Source organism: Rhopilema esculentum, chromosome 5, assembly GCF_057945365.1.
Source record: "Rhopilema esculentum isolate cy_ngs chromosome 5, ASM5794536v1, whole genome shotgun sequence".
NCBI lineage: Eukaryota > Metazoa > Cnidaria > Scyphozoa > Rhizostomeae > Rhizostomatidae > Rhopilema > Rhopilema esculentum.
In genome coordinates this window covers 10,522,789-10,542,613 of record NC_142819.1, presented here as the reverse complement: position 1 = coordinate 10,542,613, position 19,825 = coordinate 10,522,789, and the positions used below count along the sequence as shown (strand labels likewise).

The 19,825-nt window shown below is 36.2% G+C and overlaps 2 protein-coding genes across 9 annotated transcripts in view; one reads left to right on the top strand and one right to left on the bottom strand.

Moving 5' to 3' along the window:
- Positions 1 to 108: 108 nt before the first annotated feature.
- Positions 109 to 3,608, bottom strand: LOC135690034 (mediator of RNA polymerase II transcription subunit 16). The gene has a single exon (XM_065207463.2). It carries the CDS (start codon positions 3,443 to 3,445, stop codon positions 968 to 970), a length of 2,478 nt encoding a protein of 825 aa, XP_065063535.2. The 5' UTR covers positions 3,446 to 3,608; the 3' UTR covers positions 109 to 967.
- Positions 3,609 to 3,675: 67 nt separating this feature from the next.
- Positions 3,676 to 19,825, top strand: part of LOC135690032 (general vesicular transport factor p115) — a 72,424-nt gene continuing 56,274 nt past the window's right edge. For all 8 annotated transcript variants that reach the window (XM_089108669.1, XM_089108673.1, XM_089108672.1 and 5 more), the window contains exons 1-27: positions 3,676 to 3,865; positions 5,199 to 5,285; positions 5,669 to 5,733; positions 6,281 to 6,455; positions 7,060 to 7,162; positions 7,656 to 7,711; positions 8,532 to 8,579; positions 9,070 to 9,142; positions 9,998 to 10,082; positions 10,298 to 10,344; positions 10,737 to 10,789; positions 11,325 to 11,400; positions 11,873 to 11,937; positions 12,457 to 12,557; positions 13,123 to 13,207; positions 13,610 to 13,679; positions 13,920 to 13,965; positions 14,248 to 14,357; positions 15,040 to 15,089; positions 15,542 to 15,655; positions 16,103 to 16,221; positions 16,846 to 16,957; positions 17,352 to 17,418; positions 18,101 to 18,231; positions 18,513 to 18,572; positions 18,821 to 18,890; positions 19,039 to 19,148. In XM_089108669.1, coding sequence (XP_088964795.1) covers positions 3,785 to 3,865; positions 5,199 to 5,285; positions 5,669 to 5,733; positions 6,281 to 6,455; positions 7,060 to 7,162; positions 7,656 to 7,711; positions 8,532 to 8,579; positions 9,070 to 9,142; positions 9,998 to 10,082; positions 10,298 to 10,344; positions 10,737 to 10,789; positions 11,325 to 11,400; positions 11,873 to 11,937; positions 12,457 to 12,557; positions 13,123 to 13,207; positions 13,610 to 13,679; positions 13,920 to 13,965; positions 14,248 to 14,357; positions 15,040 to 15,089; positions 15,542 to 15,655; positions 16,103 to 16,221; positions 16,846 to 16,957; positions 17,352 to 17,418; positions 18,101 to 18,231; positions 18,513 to 18,572; positions 18,821 to 18,890; positions 19,039 to 19,148 — 2,259 coding nt within the window. In that variant the 5' untranslated portion in view covers positions 3,676 to 3,784. The remainder of the gene's footprint in view (positions 3,866 to 5,198; positions 5,286 to 5,668; positions 5,734 to 6,280; positions 6,456 to 7,059; positions 7,163 to 7,655; positions 7,712 to 8,531; positions 8,580 to 9,069; positions 9,143 to 9,997; positions 10,083 to 10,297; positions 10,345 to 10,736; positions 10,790 to 11,324; positions 11,401 to 11,872; positions 11,938 to 12,456; positions 12,558 to 13,122; positions 13,208 to 13,609; positions 13,680 to 13,919; positions 13,966 to 14,247; positions 14,358 to 15,039; positions 15,090 to 15,541; positions 15,656 to 16,102; positions 16,222 to 16,845; positions 16,958 to 17,351; positions 17,419 to 18,100; positions 18,232 to 18,512; positions 18,573 to 18,820; positions 18,891 to 19,038; positions 19,149 to 19,825) is intronic.

Here is a 19,825-nt window from a genome sequence, read left to right as displayed (position 1 = left end):
GAAATAAGATTATAACACAAAGTTCTTGAAAGCTCTGATGATGATGGAGAAGACTAGAAGGAGCCATTGATTTTGGGGAAAAGACAGAGTATCAGAAGAAACAAAGCCTAAGCAGACATTGTAGAACTATAAGTACATCCTTTGTATCTATCATTGCATATCTAACATTAAATATGTTTCATTTTCTTAAAAAGGCACTATTTGCAAATAAATGTAGGTTTTACGTTTAGCACATAAAATAATGTCAGTTTTTGATAATACCCACCTTCTTCCCTTTCCCAAAATAGTCTAAACTCTGAGGTGACTTCCCCCGAATTAGTGTTGATGTCAGTTGTGAACAGTTCCCTAAACCTCTCCTTTTTGTATTGCCACATAAGACAATTTTTGCTTCAAAAGGTGCTTTTGCTTACTGTTTAACTGAATTCAAACTCTACCCGTCTTTAATTCTACCGTCTTTCAGCAGCATTGAATCAAATTCAGGGCTTGAAGTGGTGGCTCACAGATGATGATAGAAAAAAGCACTTCCCAAATATTAGAAAATGTCATATACATATTGAGCTTGAACTTTCCATCAATACAAGAGCCATTTGCTGTATTCTATGAAAAGTTTTTCTTATTTCTTTATTTAACCTAATGGTAATGGAGATTTTCGAAAAGTTCAATCACAATTTTGAAGGCACCATATCACCTCCTAAATGTTATCTAACAAAAACCTAATCTTTCTATATAATGGAACATATATTCATTTTCATACACAACATTACTTTGAATGAAGACGCTATACTATACTTCTTATCTACACATAGGAAAGGTTCAGTCAATTGAGAGTGCTTTTGAAACAACTCATTTATAATCTCAACAATAGTTACAAAATGCCTTGGATATAATGTTTATTGACTGAAAACTGGTTATAAGATAACCCAGACAAGAAACAACCAATGAAAAGTTATGATGCTCAAAACTGAGTTTATGAAGACTTAACTTCAGCAGATGTGGCCCCCTTTGATTGAACAACATCAGTTTCTTTGTCTATATCAAGAGCTCTCCAAAATCCACCACAAAAGCATGTGTCTATCCACTGCTCTTTCCAAGAGGGCTGTAGAGTTCGACTAGAATCTGCTATGCTAAGTGTCAAACATGAGCACTGAATGCATTGCTTCAGGGTCTCTCCCTTCATGACTGAGGTCTGTATAAGATTAATGGCATCAAAAATATAATCTCTGCCTGAGATAGTGACGCTACCTTGTTCCATTGGATGTGGAAATGTGAATTGTTTGGCACTGGAAATTATTTCTTCTTCTGGTGAAAATGTGTAATAATCACAGTCCTGATATTTGCATTGGCTTATTGTGCCACATTTTGGATCATAGAATGGAGAGACTTGGTACATAAACGGGTGGCCTCTCATTGGTATATCATCTTCATTCATGTTGTCTTTGCTGATATCATTTTGCATCAGCTTCAAACACAACTTTGATACAAATTTGAATAGATGATTGATAATATCTGATGGATTGCCTTGCTCTATGAAATGTGGTTGCCATCCTGGACATGACTGTCCCCAGATGTATATCAATGCAAGAAGCTCCCTTAGAATTTTCAAACCTTGGATGCTGAGCATAGAAACAACTTGCTTGAAGTTTGCTCTCTTTATAGTTGTTAAAATCAGTCTGCAGACATGCATTGAATAACTTGCAATCCATTGAATTTGATGCTGCAATGATGCAATCAATGTTGCATTTACCTGCAAATCTTTTACCTCAAGGATCTGAATGATCTTTGGTAAATCAATATCTAGTTGTCTGCTACAAAGAGTTTTTAATTTCAAAAGAAGTTGTGCCTCTCTTTCAGCAGACTGTAGGTTGACAGTGGAGTGAAAGAAACAATAGATGGACTTAAGCATGAGAAAATTGTAGCTTTCAACTGTGCCAAAATAAAGCCCATCTAAGCTTTTGTAAATTTCTGCCTGGATTTGAGCATATGAAGCTGACATTCTTTCCTGGGTCATTGATGGCTGACCAAGTAAGTTGCTTCTCAAAAGTTGGGAGCATTGCTCTAAGTATTTGTCCCCAAGTCCAGCTGCAGTTATGGCAACACCCCATGATGATATGCCAGTGACAAGGCAGTATTCAAAGAGATTCACACATGTCTTTATGGTTACTCTATCTGCTACTGAATCAAATGACACAGCCTGGAACACTGACACATTACCACCATCTGTTACTGCCAAGACACAAGTATCACAAGGAGAGTATGTGAGGCACATGATCCTTTCCTCTTGATATGAAAATTCTATGTTACTTGCATTTGACAGGTTGGAGCTAATTGTATGCAACTTTCCTTCTTTTGTAGCAAATAGCATCGATGGACATAACGGTACATCACTGGTTGACTGAACAATGCTGACCATTCTTGTGAGTGACATGCAAGATATGTGTCCTTGCAGAGTTATTGACTTGGAGCACATCCATTCTTTGACATTAATGACTTTTGGATTCTGTGCCATTCTTTGCAAGACTGGCTGTAATGATGCCTTTTCTATCTTGAGTTCAAAGAGCTTCAAACAGGTAACTAGGCCACTCTCAGTACAGACAAGAACTTTGTCAGCATTAACTTCATTGCTGAACTTGACACATGAAACATGGTATGTCATGTATTCTTCGTCAGATATAACATGTGGTATAATGCATGGGGATATTTCAACTTGAATCTCAACCTTCATGTTGACTAGCCTCAAAGACAATACGAAAAATTCAACAACCCTTTTGTCAGTTGCTAAAACAACATAAACTTTTCCATCTTCTTTGAATTTTATATCCCCATGCAAGATTCTGCACCTGTTTGCAAAGAGCTTAGCTTTTTGAACCTTGAGGACCTTGGTTCCTTTTTCAAGCAATGCAACATTAGCAATACCAGTTTCTGTTACAGCTATGAACCCATCTCTGCTCAGCCCAGCAATATCAGCAAGGGTTGATTTCACCAAGCGTTTTGAAAATTTCTCAAGAAGGTTAGCATGACCTGCTTTGGCATCAAAAATGTGCCTTGAGCCAGGGTCAAGCCATGATGCACAGACAATCTTACTATCAAGACATACTTCATGTATGATCTCCCAGCAATTGACAAAGCTTTTTCGCATTCCAAACAGTTTACAACTTCCAGTGCTGTCAATAACAATAAGTCTTGTGCTACTTCGGTCCCAAAGTAAGTGCTCGACCACATCTTTGACATCCACTTTGATATGATAAACCTCCCAGGGGTATTCTGGACACATGATATGAACAAATATTGTACAGCGCCATGACATTGATTCCACAGATTCAACGTGGCCTGTTGTAAATGCAACAAGGTTTCGCGTTGACCAACAGCATAGAGGATTTCCACTTTGCCACTTTAGTTGCAAACCAGAGTCCTTGGAATCCCATTCCACTTTAAACAGTTTACGCATGTTTGTATTAAGTTTTGTCAGATTTTATACTGATTGTCCACTTCTTGGAGGTCTCTGATGCTGTACACAATGTTTATACGTATCAAAATGCGTGTTCAGAAATCCTATCGACAGTATTGGACTCCATCATTGCAACCCATTGATTTTTCAACCACTCTGAAATCGCCTCGTTTGAAGGAAACGCGTAATGAGGCCAGTGCAAGTCATGCCACGTAGGCGCATGCGCTGTATATTCATAATGTTTTCATTTTACGATCATATGGGCAGTGGATTGCCTAGGGTATCTAGAAAGTAATTTTGATTTTTCCATTTTTTTATCGGGAGAATTTCAAAGGTAGGATGGATTTCTTAAGGGCCGGTCTCAAATCTGTCGTGGGCAGCCAGGAAAACACGGATAGTCAATCTCAAGGCATCGAAACAGTAAGTTTAGCATTGATAAGTTTAGGCCTCAGAATATAAATCAAAACTATTTTAAGTATTTAATTTTTAGAAGGTATTTTTATCTTTCGAAGATGTATAGAGTTTATTTATAAATCTTTATACTAAATATTGAAATTCTGCACCACGTTAAATTGATTCTGTCTGCAATTTTCTTGTTTAAACTATAAAAATCAGGCTTATCATTCATTATTGATTCTTTTATGAGATGAAAGTTCAGTTTATATTTTGACTTGCTAATAGGCATGTCAAGCACTACCCCAATGGCTGCAGTTATTTTACAGCCAAGATCACTTTTGCACCAAGGGTTTATGTTTTTCCAGTTAGAATGTTGAAAAAGGAGCAGGGTGAATATCTTTGCAAACCCAGACTTTTGCAAGCTTAAAGTATTTGAAGATAGCTATGAAACATGGAAACTTAACATACCAAAGTACTTTTTATATGAAACTGTTTGTAGCAGAAATGTCAGATAATGCCTGAATTAAATCAGAAAACCTAGATCCAACAATATGAGGGGAAGAATCTGTTTGATCTGTTACTTGTCTTCACCAATTGATGATCACCAACCTCTCATCTAGTTGAAGAGTCAAAGAGAGGGAACAAACCCTTTGTACATTTGATATCAATAAATTCCAGAACTCTGGATTCTCGAGTGAAGACAGAGTAACTTTATCAAATTTTTTTGGGCATACTGGTTTTTGCAAAAACTCTGCAGCTGTTCTCTTGTCCTGTGTGTTTTTGATCTTGGCACACTTAAATGTTGGAAGAGTTCTTGTCTAAAGCACAGACTCTCCTGTTTGTCCTATTTTGATTGTATGTGTGTTGTGAATGTTATGTGTGAAGTATAGTACAGTGCTGCATCATTCACAACATTGCCACAAGGTTTGCTTTTGGATTGGTGTCACTGTACAATATAAGGTGCAGTGCTGCAGTGCTTGCGATGCCACTTTTCATCACAATGTTATAATTTTTGAAAAAATATTTTGCTTTTTTATGCAATTTTATAAAGCATATTTAATATGACTTTTATCATCTATATAACTATATATCCTCAATATAACTTGTTAAGGTTCAAGAAAGAATTTAGTATAAGCTTGAAGAAAGAGAGAGAATAAATTTAGTATATTAAGGGTAGAAAACAAATGGTATAGGTTTGGTAATGGAGCAGTTTTTTGGAAAAAACAAAGCTTGCTATATAATGGGCTGAGGCCTTAAAGGGGAAGTGGTAGAGATGAACCTTATATGTTATGAGATTTCAGGCTGAATCAAGATTTGCTTGTTTTTTAATGAAATAAATTTTGCTTCTATCCTCTAGATTGACAGACTCTGTGATAGAGTTGGTTCAGCCACTTTGCTGGATGACAGACGTGGTGCAGTGAGAGCCCTTAAGTCCTTATCAAAGGTATAAAGTAGTGTGATTCTTTGTCAATATTTACAATTTAATCAGTCTTTTATTGGTTTGGTAGATATTAACATATCATATTCCAATATAAATTGGGAGTTGCTTGATATCTGGCAAGGCTTTAATGGATGGATTTAATCAAGAGGCTGAATTTTCAACTCTGCCTCTTGATTATATCCATCCATTAAATAATTGTAATCTTACTCAATGCTTTCATCTCTATAAAGCTCCAATAAGGTCGTGGAATGGTTTTTGCAAGGCTATCTGACCATAGTGGTCCCAAGATAAGCACAGTTTGCTACCTCAAAATGAAAAGGGGGAAATTGAATATGCCATCTATTGTTTCAACCTTCTAATTTTTTGTTTGATTTGTTTTTTCAAAGAAATTCAAACTAGATGTTGGGACAAGATCAATGGACATATTGGTTAATGTCTTGCATCAAGACAGGTAGGTGTTTATGACTAAAGTATAGGGGCACAGCTTTATTGGCTTCAGAATCTTTGATATCAGGCTATTCAAGAAACATTGTTAATGTATTCAGTCCCTGTTTCTTAGTACAATATTACTGTAACTTCAAGTTACATTGTCACATTATCTTGTACAGCATCCAAGCAAATATATTTTCAGAATCCTTGAATTATCAAAGGTTTCTTCAAGATTATGACTGGAGAAGTTTGATTAAAAACTTTTTTACCTGCTTCTGTCTGAGTAGCCTGTTTGGATGGTTTATTTTTCTTAAGAGGTCATTCCCTCATAAAATGTTTGCTGTTGTACAGGCCAATATTCAGTTGGTAAATGTGAAAGCTTGACAAAATTAGGTTTTGTTAATGTGAATAGGTGTCATTTACCAATGCAATCTACAATCAAAATTAATAATCTTCATTTTGTCAATGATCTTCCGTTTATCTTATCACTACAAATGAATCTATTTTTTTTGTGTTTTGTTTGTGTAAACTGTAAATATCCTCACTGTTTCAACCTCTTTTTTCTTCAGGGCGGATCAAGAGATAACAGGTCTGGCTCTTGAGACTCTCGTCAGTATAATGAGTCCAGATGCTAGTGTAACCGACTCAGAGAAACAAAAAGTAGACAATGAACTTTCAAAGCAGTTTTCTGAAATATTTCTTAAAAAGCAGGAGAACATTTCAAGTCTGTTAGAACTTTTAGAGGTAACTTATTATTCCCTCCTCTCTTTTCTAACTTCCTATTTTATTTGTATATTTCTTTATAGCACTACATATGTTTTGTATACCCTGTACTGGCTAGGTTGTACTGTACCCCAAGAAGCACATAACATAGACAGAGGAGGCTGCTGAATAGCATGAGCTTCAAATCTTGGTTAATACAGCAGACACACCCCCAAGTTCTGACCAATCAGATAACAAGAAACTGTAAACTAACTCAGGGGTGTATCTGCTCTATTAACCAATCAAAGATTTGGAGCGCATGCTCTGCTGAATGAGAGGATGAAAAGACCAGATTGCACGTTTATGAGAAAGTGCTGGAAAGGTATCTCAGATGACAATGATTTCCATTGAATCAAGGAGAGCTGGCATGCTTAGTGAGAATCTAGCCATGGCAAATCAAACTACTCTGTGCATTGCTGGAAGCAACAACATTACCGTTCTGATTGGTCCTTTTACATATATTAAAAATTAACATCTGTGTTGAATTTACATTTTTAAGTACCCAGTAAATTCTATATATATATTTCTAAAATTTTCCGATACATGTTTGTTCTTTCTTTTTTGAATTCTGTTGTATTTTTTGTAGGAGTATGACTTCAGAGTTAGGTGGCCTACTGTTAAATTATTGACAGTATTATTAAGAAATCAAGGAAATCAGATCCAGCAAGCTATTCTTGTCAGTCCTTTAGGTATGTCATTTACTTTTTGAAGCTCAGCATGGTTAAGACTTCATCATTGTAGTGTATTTTTACACATTATAGTGTATGCTTTGTAGAAAAAAACCATTAATTCCTGGTCCTTCTTGAACTGCAGGCTGTATTTGTAGAGTAGATGAACAAATTTCCTTGATGATGATCATTTAAGCCAACCATATCTTCTGCTAGTTTATAGTTTAAATAATATTCAAAACTCTCTCAGCCCACTAATAAAATTTCTACCGATAAGATCAAAGCATTTTCTTAGTATCTTTCCCATTCAGTATACTGGTTTATCATATTGTCATATTTATTCTCCTTTCTTTGACTGTATGCAGACCTAGTTGCACAGAGAGGTTTAATTTATAAAGTTAACTTTGCTGACAACTTGTCAATCTTAAACCTGACATTCATGTGTCCCAAGACCATTCAGAATTACTCTAGTTTGAACATCTAATTTGTAGTTCCTTGTTTTTTCTCTTCCCAGGTGTTTCTAGACTAATGGATCTTTTAGCAGACAATAGAGAAGTCATCCGGAATGATGTAAGTCTGAGTTACAACAAATTTGCTTATACTTCAATTTTATATTAAGAAATTTCGGTTTATTTGGCTAACACTGAAGAGGTTTTAGTAAGCTGCCTGTTACTTTAAGATATTATAGAGAAAATGGTGTATTTTATGTAGAAAGCATTTCAAATGTGAGGGCATATAGTCGAAAGGAGCATCTCCGTGAGCTGCAAATAGGTTCTTTACCTCTGTTTTTGAAGAGGGGGCACACGCCCCCCCGCATCCACTGGTTCCTACGTCTGTGTATTTCAGTCAACTCGCTATGATTTTCAAGCTCAGTGTTAATATCTGTATCTGAAGTTATCGAATCGCTAAAAGAGGTATTACTTTAAAACTCTGGAAATCAAGTTTGTATTTTGAATCTTACAATTTTTTGCCATGAAAAGCATCGCAAAAAACTGCTGTGTTTGGAATATTTTTCCTATGTGTTCCCTGGACAGGAAACCAGGATAATTCTGGTATTCCCACTGCGCATGTCTGTTTTTAAATAGACTGTCCACTAAAACTGTCGTCAACTTTGTGCTAAAAATTCAATTAAGGAAAACACTTCCTTGATTAATTTTCCTTCTTTACCAAAAATATTCTTAAACATTTTTAGAAATGTCCGAGAGGGAACAATTATGTAGAGAAAGGAGTAAAAAAACCTTACACAAGATCCACAAGACCTTCTAGTGGATCTTTCGTTCTAGAGAAAAAACACATCTGGGCTTTCCTCTCACGGTAGATGCCATGCACCGGTGAAGTTTTTGTCGGTCTGTTTCACACTGCTTATTGGACACTTGACTCTATTTTGCAGGGGCTGCTCCTTCTCATTCAGCTAACAAAGGGGAATGCCGCGATCCAGGTTTGTAAATAGTTTTTATAAACCTTGGATGCTTCGATACCTCATTGAATAACGAGCGAAGCCTTGTCAGTAAAATGAATATATTTAGAAGGTAGATTGGTTTTAGGTCCACTAGCACGCATTTTCGTCCCTTGATGTCTTACGTGTACACAAATAGCAACAATTACGTAAGTAAAACAGGTACTGTTCTAATACACTAAACAACAAGTGAATTTTTAGACTCACCTAAGTTAGAGTCTATTTTTTGTTATAATATCACAATTTATTATAATTACTGTTTACCAGTCTGTCACAAAGTGCTCGACTATAGGCAGAGCTGTACACGCTATTTGGTGTAAAGAACAGGACGGTTCTCAGTTGCTTCTCTAAGTTTCACGCTTAACGCGATCATATCACTAGAATAGCGAAGTATCTTCTTTCTCTTTGAATCCCCTCTTTGCTGTATTCTTTGCTCTGGTTTTCACAACTAAATTTTGCACTTACTTCACAGAAAATTGTTGCTTTCGAAAACGCATTTGACAGACTTTTTGAAGTAATTTCAGATGAGGGATTTAGTGACGGAGGTAAGGAATATTGTGTGTATTCACCTATTTTGAGAAAGTGTTAAGACGTGAAAAGAAGAAGGTTTTTAGAACTTGCCAAAAATGTCTGCTAAACTTCTCAGACGGTACGCTTTAGAATGCAGATGGAGTTAATCTCTGCAAATATTTGCTAAATTTTAATACCATTTCTTTTTTATGGTTGACAGTGTTTGATAGTTTCTTTGCGATTTTTGATTGGAATAGCTTTTCCTTCTGGCGATCATTGCAATCAGTGGGATTTACAAATTATAGTGTTTAATTGAAATTCATGCAAAAATTAGATTTGCAGCTCACAGTCATTCTGATCGATTTGACGTTATAGGCAAGCAACAGATACTAAACTGGATGACGTCACAGATCGATCAAAATTGACCAATCGATAAGCGAAATACCACTGATGCGTTTTTTTTCTTGGCCAATAGGTGATTGACAAATGGCTTTAACCAGTTTAGTATGTGTCCATGGCCTTAAAAGGTTTTATGATAATTTAACAAAGCTAAGGCTGTTACCTATCCGATAACATTTCTGCCACCATGCTTAGAAAACGGCCTGTAACCTTTTTGGAAGCAAAGAAGCCAAGGCAATCGGAAGTTAATGTTCAATAACATTTGCTGGTTTCAATGTTTCACATGTACCTAAATTCAGACTTTTTCTTAGCAATTTACACTAAATTCCCAACTTCCTAAATGTTTTTTTTTGAAAAATTACTACTTTTAAAAATTTTTAAATTGTTCACAGCAATGATTATGAGCAGGACCATACTCTCGAAATCATAATCACATTGTTTTCAAAGTTGAATCAGAAAGAAAATGAAGCTTTTTCTCTTTCTCGTTGTAGGTGTGGTTACAGAAGACTGCCTGATTTTAATGCACAATCTTATCAAGTCAAATGTATCCAACCAAAATTTCTTTAGAGAAGGAAGGTAATACTTTTGCTTTTATAAGTTCTGGCTTTTTTTGCCTTTTACCTAAACAATTTTAATGTTTGCTTTCATTGTTACATAGTCAAGATTATCGTTAGGCTTTCGTGCACCTTGCGCAGTAACACCCTTGTCAATACAGTTGTGGAGATTTTAACCCATTTTCAAACTTGTGTTGATTCACCAGTCCCCTTATTCTACTTTCCTTTCTTTTCCAGCTATATACAAAAGCTGATACACTTTTTCGATTTCGGAGAGCCATCAGGTATTTGGAATTCGGGTTTTTATTGTTGTTTGCAAAATAAGTTTTTATTTGGCAGCCCCAAGATAGTAAAAATGGCGTTGCAAAAAATGGCCCTGTCTTGTTTACTGTTGCTTTGGTTGTTTTTGCTCAATCGAATAACTTCAATTACTGATACTTTTTGTTGCACAAAGTGTATACAGAATTCTAAAAACTGTTTAACAATCTATAAGGTATTCAACAAGGTTGTTTACAAATAATTTGAATCCAGGTTGGAATGCTGGCCCTGGCTGGTCCTGGATTGTCAGTTACTGATTTAAGCCAGTTAGGCCTAAAAGGAAGATGAAGATGTTGTTTAGTAAATCTTGTTGATATGATGAAAAGAACGCCCTTTAAAATCATTTTTCCCCTTATAGAAGACAGAGTATGGTCAGAGCCAAAGGTTAACAATGTTTTGCTGATGCTTCAGGTAAAGCTTTCCAAAATTTATTATGTTTGTTTCAGTAGCAGTTATTATAAAATCTTGCAGCTTTTTTGTAAATATTGCACATCAAAACCCTGGGAAGTTCTTCGCTGGGCTCTTCAAAAAAATATTCACAATACCAAGAGGACCATGTTTAGAAATCATCCGCTTTATAGTTGTTTATTAAGACTATGTAAAGTTTATGAACGGCGCTGAAAAGATGTTATATAATCGTTTGTGTACTGGTTAGCATGTCCGGTCAGAGATAACTGATCTATAATCACAAATGCCCGAATCATAGCAATTTCCGTAAAACCAAAGCAAAAAGTAGTTTCTGCAAAACCTCACTACCGGAAAAGCAGAGACCACAAGCATGAAATCTCTCGAAAGTAATCAAGAGACATTAGAAAAGTTGAGCATCATTCTATTGATACTCTTCGATCGGGAAGTTGGTAATATTGTTGGAGGGGAAGGAGGGAGGGAGATCGCCACAAACCTTTATAATGTGTATTTATATTGCTTTTTTTCTTGTTATCTTCAGCTGATAAGACTTCTGGTATCACCAAGTAATCCTGTTCAGGCAACATCGAGCAGCCAGAAGGTCATGCAGAGCTGTGGTACGTGGTCACCGGCGCCTTTGTCATCAATAATTTTTTTCTTTTCCCGTATATCCGAAACCATTGCTAACCTCTTAATTTAAGACCGCCAAACATAACGACACATTTGCTCATAGGCTTCTATGCGTAAATGTCATTTATGCAGACACGCAGAGGTTTTCTTTAAATTAACAGTATTGATAACGAGAGGCAAGCTCAGCAGGGAAATATTTACCAACTAATTTTATTTCCCCTTCCTCTCAGTTAGTTTGGCAGATATTTCTGGCAGATTGGCGTATAAAGTAAGATTTAATCCCAAAGTTGTTGATTCATTTTACGTTATATAGAATATTAGATTTGTATATGTTCCCTTGTATATGTCTCCATATACCCTAGGGCCATTATTGGCCTTAACTTATGTAGATGAGTTTCCTACGAAGCAGTTTCAGTATGCTTCTTTGTGCAATTTTGCAACCAATTTATATATTTTCAGGTCTGTTAAAAATACTATGTGGAGTGTTGGTGTCAAGTGGAATCCCTGCTGAAATACTAACAGAGGTAATTTCGATTTTTAATTTCTTGCATGTTGCATCGTCAATGTCAAGACCTTTTTGGTTTTGGTTACAGGGTTAGGACTCTTGGTGGTGCAGTCACAATCGTGGTAGAACCAGATATTTTAACTATGGGATCTAGATGTATTTTTGGTAGCGCAAAATTCGAAGATGGCATGAAATAGCGGAAACAAAGCATACTGAAGATTTCTTTATCTCGTTTTGGTCCACGCCTGGATATAACTTTTCTGCTTACTTTCGGTCATCCGACGCATGTACTCTGAAGAGTGTCGGACGAAATATGCCTCAGTATGCTATGTGTCCGCTATTTTGTGCCATCTTCAAACTAAGGAAGCTGTAAGAACAACAAATGAAACCGTATGAATACTTTGCTTATTAAGGGTGCGATCAGAAAAATGATCAATGTTTGCTAAAGACCATTTTGACTATCGTAATGACCAAATCGACAAAAACCGTTCCTTTTTTGTTTCAGCATTTAGTTTTTAACTGATCTTCTCGTTTTTAGAATGTAAACACTGTTGCCGAGGTTATTCGGGGTAATCAAGCAAATCAAGAATTTTTCGCAGAAGTAACTGCTGATGTTGGGGCACCCGGGTCGGCAGCAAGGTGATTTCTCTAGAATGATTATTTTTGTCATGTTGCTTAGGTACCACTTTTGAATAAATGACGAAAAATCAATGGCCACAGTTGCTGACACAAGAGCTGTTAAAGACCTTGCAATCTTTAAATTATTATATAGTTGACGTCTGAATTTTTATTTTTAGTTTCTATGTTGTGTCTAGCAATATTTCTGTGCAGTATTCTGGAGCAAAGATTTCGGTTCTTTGCCTCGCTGTGAAACCAGCCTCAGACTCAATCAGAAGACGGAGCCTATCCAAGGATCTGTTTTTCAACCATGTCCTATATTTTTCAGAATGTTTGTCTCTTGTTATCTAGCAGTAGCCTACATTGACTCAAATTTACTCACTTCCACAGTAGCAAATTGATTATGTTACTGAATGCTTTTTCGCAAAACCTGACAGCACCTTGAGACAATTGCTGCTGAAATCCCCACTGCCACGTGAAATAATTTCCGGAATCCCCATTTTAATATGAAAGAATTGCTGGAATCCCCATTTCCACGTGAAATTATCGCTGAGATTTTCATTGATTCATCTTTCTTATCACCCAGATCGGCGATAGTCGTTTTGCTGATGTCGATGGTCAACGAGAAGCAGCCTTTTTCACTTCGTTGTGCTGTGCTGTATTGCTTCCAGGTACGTATACATAACCATGAAACCAGTTCTTTCAACGAGTGGCTTTTTTCCTCTTCAAGAGAGATTTTCACACCTGCCTCACCCACCTCTCCTGTACATCCCTGTTACCCATGATTCATGCAACCTCTGTCAAATAGCTTATGGAGTCAGAAGTATTCAAATATTAGTCACAGGTTTTCTGTTATTGATAATTATAAAAGCCCTTTTCATCCTATGATTACTTACTTGAATAAATGTATTAGACCAGTATAAATATCTGAAATATATGTATGTCAGTATTAGTAATTCTTAGTTTGAATTCGTCTAAGGTAAATTAGTTCTGCGTATGAAATTACTTCAAATACGTTTCTTATTTAAAATTAGTGTTTTATTTATTTGATCCCAAAAAATCCTTTTTTACAGTGTTATTTATATAAGAATCAAGTTGGCCAATCGCAGATCGTAGCAACTTTGCTGCCCTCTTCAGCTGAAGGTGAGAGTCCCACTGAGGGCTTTATATTGTTATCGTTCCTACCTTGTTGGCCAAAGTCGTCTCCGATAGGTCAGCTTCTAGGCGTCTAGTTTCTCAGACTCACCTGTGTGCACACCAAGTCATATTTCTCCTTCCAGATATCCGTGCACAAATCTTTATTCACCTCCAGCTGTATCTTCAATTTTGCTACTCTTGTGAAGTATGACACATTTCTTTGACAAATAATGTTTTGTTTTTCAGCAAATGTAATCACCGCGGGACAGCTTCTCTGTGCTGGATTGTTCAGGTACATGACATTGTTTTTTAATTTCATCTTAGTTTATTACAATATCGCATGTTTCAAAACCTTTCCATATAAAGCCTTGTGCTGATTTGGCTTCATTTTGTGATGTTTTGTGAATTGCATGACTGGAAATTTTCTTGTCCTTAACTTGCTTGTGTCGATTAACTGATTCGCCGGTTACAGACATAAAAGTTTCAGTTTTCTTCAGTTTATTCGCCGGTGTTATGTAAAGATAAACCGGCTCACGGGGCAGAATGACGTAATCTTTACCTTGTTATTTTCTAGCACTGACCCTTTCTCAAATTGGTCGGCGGCAACTGCATTAGCACATGCAATGAAGGGAGGCAAAGATTTAAAAGAGCAGTTACTAAGAGTCCAACTCGCTACAGGAATAGGTTTGTATTTTCCTTTTTATGCTACGAAGAAACATAGTTGGGTGCGAGATGTAATTTTTTTCACACATTAGTTGCTAGCTAGTTTTGAAAATGTTTTTTTATCTCCACAGCCTGCTTTGCAACTGACTCCCCGTCCTTGTTCACTCTTTTTATAATATTCCACACAGCCTCACTACCGTAAAACCAACCTTAGACCTCCACCTTTCTTTTATGTACCTGATTTGTCTCTTCTTCTTCAACTTCTGTTCCTCTGTTCGTCTCCTTCTGTCGTCTTCTCCTGTGCCATGTCTCAAATGGCTTTTATACTGAGTTGTCATTCTTTCAAACATTATGCTTCTTCTCACAATGCTTTGTTCTTCGTTAAACCGTTTTTCTGTTTCGTCAAAAATCTGCTCACAACTTCCCAATACAGCCCTTTGTGCCCTAGAATCAGATCTTTGTAACATGAAGTACTAGATCACCAGGTTCACGGCCTTGTGTAATATAGGCAGATGTCCGTTTAAGAAGGTGTCAGTCCTTTGGAAATTGTTTCTTCACTCTTTAAACGTATAGAGAAATGTTTGAGTCAGAGTTCCTCCGTTGTTTGCAGATGTTTCTTACTGGGATTTGTCCGTTAATGTGGTTGGGGATTTCCTGTGTGTTAAATGTGCCAGAAGGCTTCATTTGTTTTTTTTTATTCTAGGTAGTGCACCAGTCTCTCTTCTACAGCAATGTACAAACATTCTTTCTCAGGTATACAACATACCTTTTTCTCATCGCCCAAGAATATATTTGTCTTGTCCATAACAACAAAAATCTTGAATGCAAATTTAAATAAAGACAAATAACAAAGGCAAATTAAGGCAAAGATTCAAAGATTCGAACTTTGTAGCTTCTCGGCTGTTATGCTAAACCACTTAACCAATCTGTTTGCAATATTGTTGTTTTTAAAAAGTGTTTTTGGAAAAAAATCATTGGTTTTTATTATTCACAAAGATATTGAGGCAGCAGACTTGATTTAGTTCGTTTTGGCTCATCAACTGTTGTTCTATGTTATCCACTTTTTTATTTAGGTTCTCTTGTTATGATAGTATCCTCCAGGAATGAGTACTTTATTTGCAAACATTATATTGAAATAGACTATCTATTGTAATAGACTTTTATCCTGTTGCCTTTAATGTCAGCGTTTATAATTTTTCCTCTAGAGTGGCATCAGCGTGCAGACAAGAGCTGGTTTAATTTCATTGCTTTGCACCTGGCTGCATAACTGTCCCCTCGCCGTGTCTCACTTCCTGCAGAGCCCTTCGAATATACCTTTCGTATCCTTTCTACAGGTCATTTCTTGATATTTTTCAGTTTTTCAAGCTACCAGGTGTGTAGAAATTTAAGGGATTTTTAACATTCTAATTAGGGGGCAATCACCCTTCCAGTCTCCCGACTTTCCATTGTTTTAAACAACAGGCTATTGTCCTCCCCTTTACAAGCTTACCCCCGCAAGGCTATAAGAGGTTTGCATCAATTTTAATCATTACTCGCCCTAGTTACCAAACTAACGATCTTTGCCATTAATTTAATGATAAGTTAATTCGTTGTTGACGAGTCAGATCTTCCCTTCTATATTTGGATAACTTTTGCTTGCAATGTGATGCCTAACGTGGGAAAATACTGTGATTTATCTTTTCTCGATTCCCAGTAAGTAGTTATTTACAGTCGTTGTGATGAAGGATACTATTTTTTGATGTGTTTGCCTTGATTATGTTGATCAGTTAATTTCTTGCGTTGAAAGTCACAGCGATGACGACTTCTCCGTTGTGGAAGGGCTCTCTGCCCTTTTAATTGGCGTGCTCATCGTCTATAACGATAACAGTGTTGAAATATTCACAAAGTAAGTAGAATTCTCAGTTTTCTATTTGCTGTTGCCTTTTGCTTTTTAAGTTAACAATTGCTATCTCCATATTGTTATTTCACCCAAGTTAAGTTAATATTTGCACATGCCCATTTATAAGAAACTGTGGCAAAGGGGTAAATTAGGCTGGCACCTTTCCACACTGAAGTAAGAAATTCTAGCTTGAAAGCAGATGGTGATCGTTTTAAAGTTCTGGTGTAAATGCTTAAAATGCATATGTTGAGTATGAGGTAATATCAAATTGAAGGTAAGATATGCAAGGGAAATAAATTCACAAAGTAGAGGTTTGCACGTGGCAGTAATTTTTTAAGAATCGGTTTTTAAGATTAATCTTGCTGTCTGATAGGCATGCAACTCGTTGAATAGAGCCATTTTTGATAAGCAAACATTTTTTAATGTTGCTCTTTGGCTGTTATTAAATTTGATTCTGTGAGGCCTTAAGTTAGGCGCAACTCTTGAGTTTGTCAGTTCGATTTTATAAAACGTCCACTTGTTGAAAACCTACAGGACCATGGTGTCATGCAGTTTAGAATAAAATAGTTTTGCAAATATGTGAAAGCAAGCAGGTGCCCCGAGTTAAGTAATCCTGTTTTTGTGTTTTAGAGATAATATAAAAAGGACAGTGACGACGAGAATTGATTTGGAACATTTCATGGCAAAGATAAGCAATGTTTCAAAGACTGAAGAATTCACAAGTGCTGTAAAATCGACTCAGGTACATCGGGGTTTCGATTAGAGGCTTGGAAGTCTGATGAAATAACAGCCAGTAATTGCAAGACTTTTTGAAGTATGAAGCCTGGAGCGAAACACGCTTCAAGGACATACTTTCTCTTTTTAGCGAAAATTTCTATTTCACTAATGTTTGACAAAAAATTATTTCTAAGTAAGAAGTCTTAAATCATATTTACAAACACTCTCTTCTTAAGTTTTTACAAGTTTGATGAGCCGTGTGTATACACTGCAGAAGACACAAAATATGTTTTCTACATTGAATACAAGAGTTTACTTATTACACAGCCCTCAAGCAGGCCTTTATTCACATTATTTGATCTTGATGCCTCTATGTTCAGAAACTTTGATTTTGATTTGTTTTTCGTCATTTTTTTCAGATCCAAGTTGCAGCACCTCAACTGCTGTTCGATAATGAATTTACCAAACTTTTTAAAAAGCTAGAAGGTATTGTCATAGTGTCTATGCTAAATCTCGAATTTCTTTGGCAGCTCATTTTTGACAAGAATTCGCCAGAACCACATATTTCGAGTGCTTGTTGGACACCAATAAATGAACTGCCTGCTGATATGCAATTTTCTTAATTGGACAAGGAATTTTTTCCCCGTATAATTATCCCTCCCTGTTTAACCCTTTCGACATCTTTAACTTTTGATATTTCAAACAGATTCCGCTTTCCATAGGCAGTTTGCACGATTGAACCCTGATAGTAATTCAACCTTTTTCCTTGCCGAACCTCAAAAAAAGGCTTGGGTTATTTGTCTTTTCGGTTTCATACTCTAAAATAGAGGTGACATTGTAATTCAGAGATTTTTTTTATTCAGAGAACGAGGTCACTTTAGATTCAGATAATGATTAGGAGCATTTTCTTCAGATTTGATCAATAAGTTAACACCTATAGAAAGGGAGTGGGATTTTTTGATAAACTGTTTTGTTGTTATATAAGGAAAACATAAACTCAAAAATTAATATCATAATTGTAGTCTCCAAGATAAGTCAAAAGTTTTGTTAACTATCAAATTAAAAAAAACAAGTTGACTAAACTAAAACTTAATAATTTTTGAGTTCTTGTAGGTATTTTGTGTCAACATTTATTCGCAGATTAGAGCATCTTCATTTTCTCTTCTAGCCAGCATAACCAAAGCTTTACAAGCGGATCAGGATGAAGACACTGCTGCCATTGAAGAGCAAAGAAAAGCAAAACTCTCCGAGGAGCATGATTCGATAATTGAGTCGTACAAAGCTTTAATCAGAGACCAGGTACGATTCTGCTCGAGTGCTTTTGTCAGATTCATTTCATAATTAAGTGGAGTATTTGGTTGGGATATCGATCCCGAAAGGTATGACTCCTTTCTGCTCAAATGATAAAAGTGGCACTTTTGTCTCTTGCTGTCTTCATTTAATAATGAACATTAACATTCGTTGATGACTCTTTTCGCAAAAACCTTTTTGCATGGTTGTAATTACAATCTGTTTAGCCATTTTAACGTCATGGCACGCTGCGTGTGAAAATAAACCGTGATTTTAATTCGTCTGTCTAGGATAAAGAATTACGGTCTCTGAAAACGAAATCCACAGAAATTCAGGAAGAGTACAATAAGGTAAGGGAGTTAGTAAATTAGTAAATCCGTTTCCTGCCTACACGTGGTTAGTCCGTTTAACTTAATCTAAGAACAGTGTAAAGATGATAACTGAGTGTATGCATAAGGTAAAAAGCTCAATTTTCTCTTTTTCCTATTTGTTGTGCATTCATTCAACAATTTTTCTTGTTTTTGCATTCAACCGTTCATTTTCTAATGTGCGTTTTGTAGCATCTAGTTGCTCATTCTCTCTGATTCTGTTGTTTCAGGCTGAAAGGCAACTACAACAGCAGGCCGTTGAACTCACCCAGCTCCGAGCACAAATTGAACTTAGTAAAGGTGCGAAGACAAAGTTTTATCTTCTTTACTATTAGTGTTATTTTATATTAGTTCGCCTAATCTGTTATTTCATCTGTTCGCTGTTTATATCCAGCTTCGTTCACAAGACTGCTTGAAAAATTTTCATATAATCTTCCGACGATTTTAGGTGTTTCGGAGGAGACTGGAGAGAGTGAGACCCAGGCCTCTTTACTGCAAGCGCAGCTGAATCCTTTAAAACAAGAATTACAAAACAAAGATACAAAAATAGCAGAGCTTGTAAGTTTCACAGTTTTTGATTTTCTTCTTTATGCATTTTCTCAAGTTTAAGAACATCAAGACTTGTTTTTTGCGTTTTTCTCTATAGCAGCGTGAATTTGCTTCTGAAAAATCTATCAAGAATTCTGACAAGCATGTTCATGAAATCAGACTCGATTAGGTCAAACTCGCGTAGTTAGGACTTGCATTAGGTTGATATATTCAAATCATGTTGTTCATATCACAGACAAAAAGTGTGTATCTGTATTCACCGTCCATTTTGTATAAATGCCATCTCTTTTCATCGCATAAGTCGGATCTTTCTCGAAATAATTCCTTATGAAAATAGCATCACATAAATTGGACTTCGGCAACAAATCAAGATATTTTTCCAGTTTTTCATCTCAGTGACCCTCTTTAGAAACATCCCTAATTATTTTTTGATGCTCTACGAAAAATTAATGATGTTCACGTGATTATATATCTATTCTGTCTTTACTTCAGCTGGTAGCTTGTAGCTCTCAGGGCTTCATTTTTCAGTGTATTAATCACAGCTTTTGTTGTAGTTCAGTCCCTGTTTTGTACTTGTAAGTTGGACTGTACAGAAGTTGGACTATTTTGTCTGGTTTTCAAAAGATCGGTATTATCTGCGTTTGACTGAAGCAAAGCAGAACTGCTCCGAGGGATCTGTTGAAAGT

Bases quoted from the DNA above. Each gene is read 5' to 3' on its own strand.
- LOC135690034 (XM_065207463.2), bottom strand. From the start codon at position 3,445: ATGCGTAAACTGTTTAAAGTGGAATGGGATTCCAAGGACTCTGGTTTG.